The sequence below is a fragment of the Sinocyclocheilus grahami genome, unplaced genomic scaffold, assembly GCF_001515645.1.
Source record: "Sinocyclocheilus grahami isolate Dianchi unplaced genomic scaffold, SAMN03320097.WGS_v1.1 scaffold17.1, whole genome shotgun sequence".
Classification (NCBI taxonomy): Eukaryota; Metazoa; Chordata; class Actinopteri; order Cypriniformes; family Cyprinidae; genus Sinocyclocheilus; species Sinocyclocheilus grahami.
The window spans coordinates 1,109,039-1,121,415 of NW_015505196.1; the positions used below are offsets into that span (position 1 = coordinate 1,109,039).

General features: G+C 38.1%; 1 protein-coding gene across 8 annotated transcripts in view; it reads left to right on the plus strand.

The window, feature by feature from the left end:
- Nucleotides 1–12,377, plus strand: part of LOC107550694 (serine/threonine-protein kinase DCLK2-like) — a 63,522-nt gene that overhangs the window by 29,981 nt on the left and 21,164 nt on the right. For 6 of the 8 annotated variants that reach the window (XR_001604694.1, XM_016232044.1, XM_016232051.1 and 3 more), the window contains exons 3-6: nucleotides 4,268–4,397; nucleotides 7,743–7,850; nucleotides 7,997–8,053; nucleotides 11,138–11,232. Coding sequence is in view for 7 of the 8 variants with exons in the window: in XM_016232044.1 (XP_016087530.1) it covers nucleotides 4,268–4,397; nucleotides 7,743–7,850; nucleotides 7,997–8,053; nucleotides 11,138–11,232 (390 nt within the window). In the remaining variant the exon portion in view is untranslated. The remainder of the gene's footprint in view (nucleotides 1–4,267; nucleotides 4,398–7,742; nucleotides 7,851–7,996; nucleotides 8,054–11,137; nucleotides 11,233–12,377) is intronic. The other 2 variants (XM_016232059.1, XM_016232094.1) reach the window with 1 other exon arrangement.

The window sequence follows — 12,377 nt, forward strand, 5'->3', positions numbered from 1 at the left end:
AAACTTTTACCTGCACAAACGAAGCACAAACAAACAAGAACATTTTTCGTGAATTTGGAGCATGTGGGGGGCTGAGTGACCTCAGAATTATCACTAAATAATATTTTAATATCTAAAAAATCATAGCAGCACAAACTATTTTTTTTACAGCACAAACCAGCATAAACGAAGCACAAACAAAGAAGATAATTTTGGGTGAATTTGGAGCATGTGGGGGGGCTGGTGACGTCATCGCCTATAATTCAATGTCTAATAATTAAAAAACCGAAGCAGTACAAACGAAAATATTACCTGCACAAACCAGCACAAACGAAGCACAAACAAATGAGACTATTTGGGGTGAATTTGGAGTATGTTGGGGGGCTGAGTGACCTCAGAATGACCTATAAATATTCTTTTAATATCTAAAAAACCGAAGCAGTACAAACAAAAATTTTACAGCACAAACGGAGCACAAACGATTGAGACTATTTTGCCGACGTTTTGCGTTGGGTGGGGGGCCAACTTCATGGAGGTAGCTAAGGCTCCCAGATGAGAACTGGTGCTTTAGTGACAAGCTGTTCCTAAAGGTCCTATTTTTGCACTCTCTTTCCTGACAGTTTATGCGCTCTTGAACCTTGGTTGACAAAAATAGTTATCTTGTGTTACTACCAGTCAGTTTACCAACACACTTTTGGCTCCATTCCAGACTACTTCATTTTACAGATCCAAGATATCAGCTAAAACGTTTCAGGCATGTTTAATAGTCTCCCAGGGTGGCTTTAGTCTGTTACTCTGCTCGGGCCAACAACTTGGCCCATATGCTCCTCTGATCTGCTGATTGATGGGGATACTGCTTAAGACCCATCCCACTGACTGGCCATGTGTATTCCTTTTGTGTCTTTTTCTGTACAGTGTCAGGCTCATGAAGGGGAAGAGGGGGCTGTGTTCCTCTCCATCTGTCTGATCTTTCACTCAGTTCCATGTAGAAGTGTGTGTGTGTTTGATGGACCTCCACATTGGGACCATCTGTTTTTTGCTGCCCACCTCCATGAGTGGAGGAGTGGGCTGAAATCCGGACCTCATTTTTTGCTCACTGCCACTGCGGTTGCAAGTGTATGTGGGTGTGTTTTCATGTACTCTCAAAATGTTTCTTTTCTGTATTGCTAGTGACGCATTGTATATTACTCAGCCTGAATGCAGAGTTGATGAATTGGCCCAAAATATTTGGCCAAAATTAATTTTTTTGGTTTCAGATGAAATAGTTTGCAGGGCCGAAATCGTAGACTGAAACAGTGATGTTTAAATAGCACTTGTCAGATGGTGCATTTTGATTGTGTCAGTGTATCGTGCTGTAATGGGCAGCTCCTATGAAGAAGAACCAGGTCTGCCTGGGCGTTTTGTCCTTTTTAGGATTGCATCTTGGGACATCATGTCCTATATTTGGTTTGTTTAGATGTCTTTGGTTTGTGTTCCATTTGTATTTCGCTCAAACTGCACCAGAGTTTGTTCGAAAGTGAACTGAAAAGGTGGTTCTCTGTCTGCATGTTTGGTGCCCAACAATGGCACTGCTCAAATGAATTGCACTAACATAGCAATTGTACCAGAGTTTGCTTTAAACGAATCATAACTGTCAAGTATGAACATGTCCAAAGTCTCAGTGTTCAAAAATGTTGCAATGATGCTCTTTAAATAAGGGATAATGTACATCCAGTCAGTTGGACGTTATCGCAGAATAAATAATTAGACACGAAATATTGATTTGAGTTGAAATATTTGAAACAAAAGCTTCCGTGAAGAAAGCAGTTGCTAGCAAGTGGCAAGTTCAAACTAGATGGACATTAAGAGATATGGTACAGTCATACTACTTATTACACAGCATTTCACCACATGGATAATTATGACAATAATAAATATTGATTTATGATGAAAGATGAAATTTTTTAAATCTTAGCAGTTTATCTTACAATCCATTACAGTGTACAAAACAATCGTCGCAAAATGGCAGCAGCTTCTTTTGTATTAAACAAGAGAGATCAAGGGCCCTATTTTAACGATCTGAGTGCATGGTCTAAAGCGCACGGCGCAGGTGCACTTAGGGCGTGTCCAAATCCACTTTTGCTAGTTTAACAATGGGGAAAACGGTTGGCGCACCCGGCGCATGGTCTAAAAGAGTTATCCCTATTTGCTTAATGAGTAATGGGTGTGTTTTGGGCATAACGTGCAATAAACCAATCAGAGTCTCATCTCCCATTCCCTTTAAGAGCCAGTTGCGCTTGTGCCATGGGGGATTTGCTATTTACACGGCGGAATTTGCAAGTGCAAAGACAGATTGTGTCTCCAGAGATGAAACGGAGCTGCTCGTGCTCGAGCAAATAGGTAGCCTAATTCTGATACTCGTAATGACTATCCATTATGACATGTAGGCAGTTTTATATTTACAGTATGTAGCCTACACAATAATAATCTTTTTCATTGCAACAACGTGGTGCAGGATGTGAAAATGACAACTGTGTCGGGCTGAAACTAGCAAAAAACACTTGCGCCGCATTGCGCCTGGTGTATGATAGGGCCCCAATTATGCAGGATTACATAATTACATTTTTTGTACAGAGAATATTGATTTGAGTTTTAATATTTTATCAGCCAACCAAACGCAAAACTTCCATGAACAAAAATTTTTACCAGCAAGCGAATAGCACCGACTTCCGTTATCAGATGAGCCTGTGTTATTCGTTTTTACCAGTTGTTATCGGGAAATAACATACCTCGGAATGTGGTGACTGACCAATCAGAACTGAATTTTCCACAGAGCCGTGTAATAATATGGGATAAAAGATCCCATATCTAAATCAATTTCAGCAGCAGCATGGATCAAATCGATTATTGATTGATTGATTGATTGATTGAATGACTGATTATTAAAGGGATAGTTCACCCAAAAATGAAAATTCTGTCATTAATTACTCACCCTAATGTCGTTCCAAACCTGTAAGACCTTCGTTCATCTTCGGAACACACATTAAGATATTTTTGATGAATTCCGAGAGCTCTCTGACCCTCCCATAGACAGCAAGGATCCTGACTCGATCAAGGTCCAGAAAGCTAGTAAGTACATCGTTACAATAATCCATGTGACATCAGTGGTTCAACCGTAATTTTACGAAGCTACGAAAATACTTTTTGTGAGCAAAGAAAACTAAAATAACAACTTTATTCAACATTTCCTCTCCTCTGCATCACCCTGGCACCATTTTGGAGAGTATCACATACGTAAACAACGTATGCAACATATGTATGCGGATACATTGTTTGCTCTTTGATCTGAACGTAAACAACATATCCGCGTACATACGTTGTTTACGTATGTGATACTCTCCAAAATGGTGCCAGGGTGACGTGGAGGAGACGAATTGTTGAAAAAAGTTTTTATTTTTGTTTTCTTTGCGCACAAAAAGTATTCTCGCAGCTTCGTAAAATTACGGTTGAACCACCGATGTCACATGGATTATTGTAACGTTGTTCTTACTAGCTTTCTGGACCTTGATCGTGTCAGGATCCTTGCTGTCTATGGGAGGGTCAGAGAGCTCTCAGATTTGATCACAAATATCTTAATTTGTGTTCCGAAGATGAATGAAGGACTTACAGGTTTGGAACGACATGAGGGTGAGTAATTAATGACAGATTTTTCATTTTTGGGTGAGCTATCCCTTTAAATAAACTTTATTTTTGGTTTTCAGCAAAATTAAAGCTTTAATTTTGGTTTCAGTAAAAAAATAATTTCAGTGTATCAGCACCATGCTTGGCCTTCCCAGGTATTTTTCTCCATGTAGAACAATATTGAAATACAACTTAAATCCATCCTTTTTGGTATGTTTTCCATTTTCTTGCTATATTCAAGGTGATCTGACTCAGTATTAAAATTAAAATGTGTTTTTAGCTATTAGTAGGCCGACACGGAATCTGCACCCACATAAATCTGCTGAAAGTACATCTCATTGATAAAATTCTACAACCATGGTTTTAGCTATCAATAAGAGTGTAGTACCTCCAGTTCCATTTAGATGTTATTATGTTTAAATACATTTGTGAAAATAAATGTGCAAACAGTCTGCAGAGGGAGTACAGCTATTGGTATTTCAAACTCCTGGTCTAGATATTCTGCAGTGCAGTATTGTGAACTACTTCACGCTTTATCAGTTCATCAGTCACATGGTTACTTCCATTCATTTCTCAAACAGTGTTTCTCTCTTTTTCTCTTCCCCCACCCCTTCCTCTCTCTGTCCAGATTACATGTTTGCAAGATTTTTTCGGGGATGATGACGTGTTCATCGCATGCGGGCCTGAGAAGTTCCGTTACGCGCAGGACGATTTTGTGTTGGATCACAGTGGTAAGGCTTCCACAGCCTTTATAACTGGTAGGCTCAGCTAAACACTAACTTCATTTCAACCCAATGTCTCTCATATTAAACTCTAATAATATATTTTTATCCCTTCACTATGCACCTAGGAACACACCATGCACGGATATAGATACATGACTGTTGAAACAAATTATTAAATATTAAGTTTATTTGGCTTATCACATTTTTAGCCATGGTCTGTTATTGTATTGGTTATATTAATTAGTGATACATCAGTGTATCAGCCAATCATCTGCTTTGGCCAATAAAAGTAATTGTCTTCATAATAAAAATAAGCATTTATCTAATTGTATAAGTACAACCAGTGAGCTGATTACTGTATGTCCTGAAAACGGGAGCAGGAAAAAATTCCAATAAAAGAAAATGCCTCAGAAAATTGACAGCAGTTTTCAGCATAACAATAAGCTGTTAGTCAAAGTAAGGATTAGTCAAAGTAAGGATTGTGACAACACTAGAACACTTCTTTTTATAATCACTGATCTAATCTACTAAAGCCAGTTGTCATTAATAGACCTTTAAGATATTTTAAAGGCTTCTGATTTGCCATTGTATTCATGCAACAGTCATAATCATAATCTTGATCATTTATTCAATTAATTTTGCAGGCCTGCTTTTTGTTTCAGTGTTTTCTGTTTAATAGCTGAGACCATTTCGAATTTTAAATTTGCAGGAGATTGAGATTTGTTTGTATATGTTTGTTTTCATTATAATTAACATACACTACTAAATGTGTGGGGTCAGTTTTTTGTAAAGAAGTTAATACTTTTGTTCAGCAAGGATGCATTAATTTGATCAAAAGTGAAAGTAAAGACATTTATAATGTTACAAAAGATTTCTATTTTAAATAAATGCTGTTCTTTTTAACTTTATATGCATCAAAGAATCCTGAAAATAAATCTATTACAGTTTCCATAAAAAATTAGCAGCAAACGTTTTTAGCACTGATAGTAAAAGTAAATGCTAGTTAAAATTGTCATCAGCTTTAATATAAACTTACCAATACTACTATCTTATTATCTGCACAAAAAACACCACACAGTTGTCACCTTCAGAAAAAGAAATGATAGTATTTTAATAGTATCTTTTCTATAATGGACTCGTTCATTCACATTCATTCACTAGGCTGCAAAAATTAATTCATGTTCCAGAATGAACACAACTGTCAGAGGAAGTGACCTTGTTAAGTGACCTCCTCACCATTGTTCATTGTGTAGTTTGTGTACTAGTGAACATGATAATGCAGGTGGGGAAGTGAAGACGATCTGCAGCTGTGACTTTCAAATAAAATCATTTAACTTTGCCTATAATTTTCATCCTGCTTTGCTGAAACGCCTCCAGTTTTAGTAGCATTTACCACACACACACTTGATAACTTGATTCATAGCTGTGTGAATTTAGTTCATCTACTTGGCATTTTGTCCTAGTTCTTCTTCGCTGCCCCACTTAGGTTAAGTAGGACTTTTCCAAAAATATAAAGAAACGGTAAGTTTGCGTCTGACAGTATTTACTGCTCAACCTTTTCTTTCCGCAGCAGAAGTGGAGTGTCCTTAAAACGCAAACCCACCACAAATCTAAATCTTCTGTAACTAAAGAACTCATTACACATTCTCTCTCAGGTTCTGCTGTTAAATGCTCAAATTAAGCTCCATGAAACAGATTAGCTGGGCAGTAATGGCATTTTAATAATGGCATTCGGCTTGTTTTATCATCACTCCACGATCTGGTACTCATCAGCTAATTTATCACTGCTCGGCGTCATTAGCAAGTGGCGTGTAATCGGCAGAACAGATCGGGCCCAGTAGCTGCTGTACAGGATGAGTCATTCATTACTAAAGTTCTGCACCCACTGCTCTCATTAGAAAGATTGTGTGCTTTCATAGGCCTTGAGTACTAGACAATTTGATTACGCCTCTGCGGAAAGCTTCACACTCTTGGCACGTGAATTTGGAACAAGTATGTCAGCTGATACCACTCATTTACTAAGAGGCATCTGTATTAGCCCTGATACAAGCATGCTTTGGTACTGTATGTGTATCCATGTATGTTCCTGTCTGTCCTGTCTGTGTCTGTTTTCAGAAAAGTCAATAATGGTGGCACATGCTTAAATGACTAAATTTATACATTTACATTCAGAAGTTTGGGGTCAGTAGGATTTTTTAAATAAATTAATACTGTTATTTTAGCAAGGACACCTTAAATTGATCAAAAGTGACAGTAAAGACTTTTACTAAACTGTATTTATTCCCTGAAGGTTTATCATAATATTAGTCAAGGTTTTTTGCACCAGTTACTTCATCATTTCTACATTCTCTTTGACCCTTAGAATTAACCAGAATGTTTTCTTCAGTGTTGCCAGATCGTAAATGTCCAAGTATCACACTAGAAGCTCAAAATGATCGTATTTGGAAGAAAATTATTGTACACGAGTCAAACGTGCTATATTGCTAAACTATCGACCTCAGCTTTGAGAGAGCTCATGAGAGAGAGTCATTCTCCACAAAGATTGGCCGAGAAGACATAACGTGAGATGAGATGGAAGACACGTAACACCACGTTCACGTTCACGTTCTCCTCACAATCATGACGGTAGACGTAGGATCCACAGCTAGATCAACGAGTATAGAAGACCTATGATTTACAACGACCATCATTTGAAGTGCCACAAAATTCTGAAATTATCGTAAATTATGGGAAGTTTTTCATTATTGATCATATATCGTACAGAGGTCAAAAGTATCATACAAATACGATAATTATCGTACAAAAACAATGATTATCTTATGTCTGGCAACACTGCCATACTTTTATTGTTACTAAAAAAATTATAAATAAATACAAATGAATACATGTATTGATGTTTCAAAAAATGTGAAGCAGCACAACTGTTTTCAGCATTAATGATAATAAGAAATGTTTCTTGAGCAGTAAATCAGTATATTAGAATGATTTCTCAAGGATCATGTGACACTGAAGGCTGGAGTAATGATGCTGAACATTTAGCTTTGATATCACAGGAATAAGCTACATTTATTAAACCATTAATTTAAATTGTAAAAATGTTTCACAATATTACTGTTTGCTGTGTTTTTGATCAAATAAATGCAGCTTTGGTGAGTGTAAGTGTAAACATTTTTTTTAAATCCCCAAACTTTTGAAATGTAATGTACTTTGTACAATTAGTCAACCAGGCAGCGAGATTAATTATTTGGAATGGGTGGAGACAATAAGTTCTCCTATTTTTTTCATGTGCCTTTGGGAATGTTTGCAAAAGAGGCATCATGGGACATTATAAGACAAGCATATACATTCCTTGCTCATATATATTGTCTCTGTGTCCAGAATGTCAGGTCCTCAAGTCCTCCTATTCTTCTCGTTCTGCTCCCCCTGTGAGATACTCTGGTAGTAAAAGTCCAGGATCCACCCGCCGCAGCAAATCCCCTGGATCTGGTGAGGATACACTGCACCACCACTAGCACAGTCCTGTTACCACATAAACATTTCTTTAAAAATGTAACATTCCTTAACAACAGCATTCAATAACTGTCATTTTTTCTGTTCTGTTCCTTGTTAAATTGCTTTCCTCCCTGCTCTAGTGAGAAGAACAGCAGGACAATTCTCTACAAATAGCCAGTCTCCAGTCAAATCACCAAGTAAGTATTTCTCAAGTTTATTGAACCAAAAATGGTCATAATTTAGTTTTACATGACCATTTCCAATTTCTCTTTGACCCTTAGAATTAAAGCAAAAGTATTGCTACCGTACCTTTAAGACTACTAAAGGTAAATCACTTCAGTTATGATTGGCTAACCTCTTCACATGTGAACTGAGTAAAGGTGTGGTCACATTTAACCCTTGTTCAGTGAATTTTTCCAGTAGGAGTCCTTGCGAGCTGAAATTTTTAGCGTGATGACGAAAGTTTTACCCATGCAGATTTCACAACTGTTTCAGGTTGGTCACATGGTTTCACCACGTTGATAGCAGTTGCTTTGCTTTGAAAGTCTATTGATAATAGTCAATGGATCTTTTTTGTCAGCAAAATTTCGCTAATGTGACCACATCTTAACAGCGCCCTCTGCCAAGCTAAAAATACCAAATAGGCATTGATAAGTAAAAAGTAGGCTGTCTTGTGTTCATTTTATTTTCAATCACAACCATATCCATTACATTATAAACAACTGATACTTAAATGCTAGTTCTTGTTGCCTTTACCATAACCAAGACTAACCTATGAGCTGACAACTAGAGAATCTAACAACCATATGAAATTCTTGAGGAATTTCCACGTATGATGTTGAATTTACCTAAAGGACATTCATCTATGGAATGAGCTGTACATGACCTCTAACCCTTTGGTGCAGCATTCAATCATGCTAACAGCTCTCCTTCATGGCCTTCCAAATCCATCAGCTAGTTTAGAGAGCTATTTAAAACTCCCTCGCTGGCCACTGCCCCGAACCCTGGCATGCACATACTCTAATCTATCAAACATACCAAATTGGATGTGTACACTAAATGCAGGCATCATCTGCTTTCTGCTTAGAAGGGCTAATGCAGTACACACACATCCTAAATTCCTGTGCCCGTGAACTATAAGGGCTCTCTTGCATGCCTGGAGAGAAATCTGCTCATGCCCCCATCGACAAACTCAGCGGGAAATGCCAAGAGCAGCTTTTCTGCAAATCCCTGCTCCCTGCGGATTCTGACGCACTTGGGATGCGCTCCATAATGTGAATAATTGTTTTTGGGGGTTTTTCTAAATTCTTCTACTACTAAGTACTGGATCTGGGTGACATGATCTATTAAACAGTGTTTTAATTGTTTTTATAACACTATTTTAAAGTGGCCTTTTACAATGATCTAGTCAATTCTAGGATTTAGCCTTGTGGATTTGGCTGCAGGTGAGTGGTGCATGTGAAGCCTTGTTGTGTCTGCGTGTTAAGAGACTTATTCTGGGCCCAGGAGACTTATGCTGCACACACATATGTAGCTGTACACATTTTCTGAGTGGTAGTTCTGTTCATATAGAGTTGTTTCTTTTCACAATTGTACGTAAATTTTTCCTGTCATTTAGACAGCAGTTCATTTTTATCTATATACCTAAAGGAATGTAAGTATTTCTGACAAATGTACATGTGAACTATGTACACTAACACAGTGGTTCTCAAACTGTGTGACTATATATATATTAAAATAAGCAACTAAAATAATTATAATTAATAATACAATTTAAATCATTACATTTCAGGATTCCATAAGTTTTAAGCTGAATGCTCTTCAGGGTTCCCACTCTTTTTAACCCATGTATTTGAATTATTTGTTCAGTTGTTTGGGATTTATTGAATAAGGATATATCCATAGCTTTCTGAGACATGCAAACTTTTATTAAAGATTGACTTATTTTTAGTCATTTTAAGTCATTATGATGCCCCTTAGCGGACCCCGGCCCCCTTGGTTGAGAATTGCTACAATAACATTAGAATAAGACTTCAGTTTTATGTATTATATAGGTAGAAAAAAGATGCCTTGTTCTGCATAGAAGGCATAGTTCACCCAAAAATGATAATTATGTTATCATTGATATAATCCTTAAGCTATATGATTATTTTTTTTATTTTAGAACACAGAATGTTGGCACTGTTTTAGTCTAAACAATGTAAGTGAATGGTGACCATGTGTTGTCAATTTGCAAAAGTGATAAAAAAGCACCATAAAATGACCAATAAATGTAGTTCATGTGACTCATGCACTGCAAAACAAGTCTTCTGAAGCCATGCAATAGCTTTGTGTGAGGAAAATAAGAATTTTAGTTGTCATTCCCCTCCACTATAACTTTCAAATCTAATTTAAATTCACTTATGACCAGTTACTTTTAAAAGTAATGCATTACAATATTGCGTTACTCAATAAAAATGTAACTAATTGCATTACTTAGTTACTTTTTATGGAATGGAATGAGTTATGTTACTTTTGCATTACTTTTTGTCATCTGGGCTAGGCTTGCTTATTTGTTTTTTTGTTTTTTTAAAAAGAAAAAACTCAAAAGTTATATTTTTGCCAACTGTAAAGGACCGTTCACACCAAAAGTTTAATATGACACCAAATTAATAAGCCTCAGGCTGGAGGAAATACCTCTGCCTCTACACCTCACTCCCAATTTCTCTCAACATGGGGACATTAGAGGTGTCAGTAAATAAATGGAAAAACACTTGCATTACTTATTTGAAAAAGCAACTTAGATATTTTGTTGAAAATTTAAAAGTAATGCATTACTTATTTACTTGAAAAAGTTATCTGATTACATAACTTGCATTACTTGTAATACATTACCCCCAACACTGCTTATGACTGTATATAATCACACATTCAAATTGCACTAAAAAAGATTTTACAGTTGCAATGAATAGGAACAATATGATTTTTGATAACTGGGAAGTCATATCGACTCGCCATTTGGAAACAAGCCTTTTGTTTGTCTTTTTGTTGTCTGCGGAAGAAAGTAAGTCATACAGGTTTGATGAAAATGAAGTAATGAAATTTGATGATGTAAATGAAAATTTTGACCAGCTGATATTATGCAGGCAATATCACCTTACAGACTGAAATGTATTCAACACTGTTACTAATGTCTAAGACAATGCATGTTCAGCATAAAATAAGCAGTGTAAGAAGTAACATTGTGTTTTTTTTTTTTCTCTGTTCTCTGTCTCCCTCCCTCTTCCTGTCACACTCCTCAGTAAATGGAGTCCCGAACAGCCAAATCACTACCCCCAAATCCACCAAATCCTCCAGTTCCTCCCCGACCAGCCCCCGCAGCATGCACAACTTCAAGGTAAACCGTTGGCATGGCAACAGGCTTCCACTGTGTTGCCAATCAGTTTACTGGCAATACATGGCGAGTTTTAGAATAGATTATTTCTTCATCAAGTCAAAAATAAGATCAGGCTTCTGGATGCTGACTCATGGATGACAGCATCATAACGCTCTCACTCCTGATTAAGAGTTTAGTGAAGCTGCCTAAATTATTCCCTCACAACAAATTGAAGCTGCAGTTGTAACGCCCCTACATTTCTTCTGGTTAGACTGATGACACTTTATAACTTCACTTTTTCCTATACTGTCGGGGGGGGTCCAAGATCTCGTCGACTTTGTAGATGGTACCATCCTCCTGTATTAACGGAAGAGGGGGTTCTTCCGTTGGGCCAGGCTCTGTGGAGACAGAAACAGAAGAGTGGTGAGGTTTGAGTAGTGATACGTGGAAGGAAGGGTGAATCTTGTATTGTGAGGGTAGTTGGAGTTGATATGTGACCGGGTTTATTTGTTTGAGGATGGTGAAGGGGCCAACATATCTGGGACTGAGCTTCTTGCAGGGCAGGCGCAGGCGCATCCTGCCATGTCCCGTGTTGACAGCCATACCTTCTGCCCAGGTTGGTATGATGGGGTCTCAGCCCTTCGAAGGTCCGCTGTTGTCTTGGTTCTGCGCACTGCCCGCTGAAGCTGATGGTGAGCTGCGCTCCAGACCCTCTCGTTCTCTTGGAACCAGTAATTGACAGAGGGAACATCCGACGGTTCCCTGGACCAGGGGAATAGGGGAGGCTGGTACCCGAGTACGCACTGGAAGGGAGTGAGTCCAGTGGATGGCTGACGAAGAGAGTTCTGTGCATACTCGGTCCAGCCTAGGAACTGGTTCCAAGAGTTCTGGTGGCCATGGCAGAAGGTTCGTAGAAAACGCCCAATCTCTTGGATCTTCCTTTCCGTCTGCCCGTTAGACTGGGGATGGTATCCAGATGAAAGGCTTATGGTCACACCTAGGAGGGAGAAGAATGCCTTCCATACTCTCGAGATAAATTGCGGGCCCCGGTCAGAAACTATGTCTTCAGGAATTCCGTAGTATCTGAAGATGTTATTAAACATGACCTCCGCAGTTTCCATGGCTGTGGGTAGGCCCTTGAGGGGGAGAAGATGACAGGATTTAGA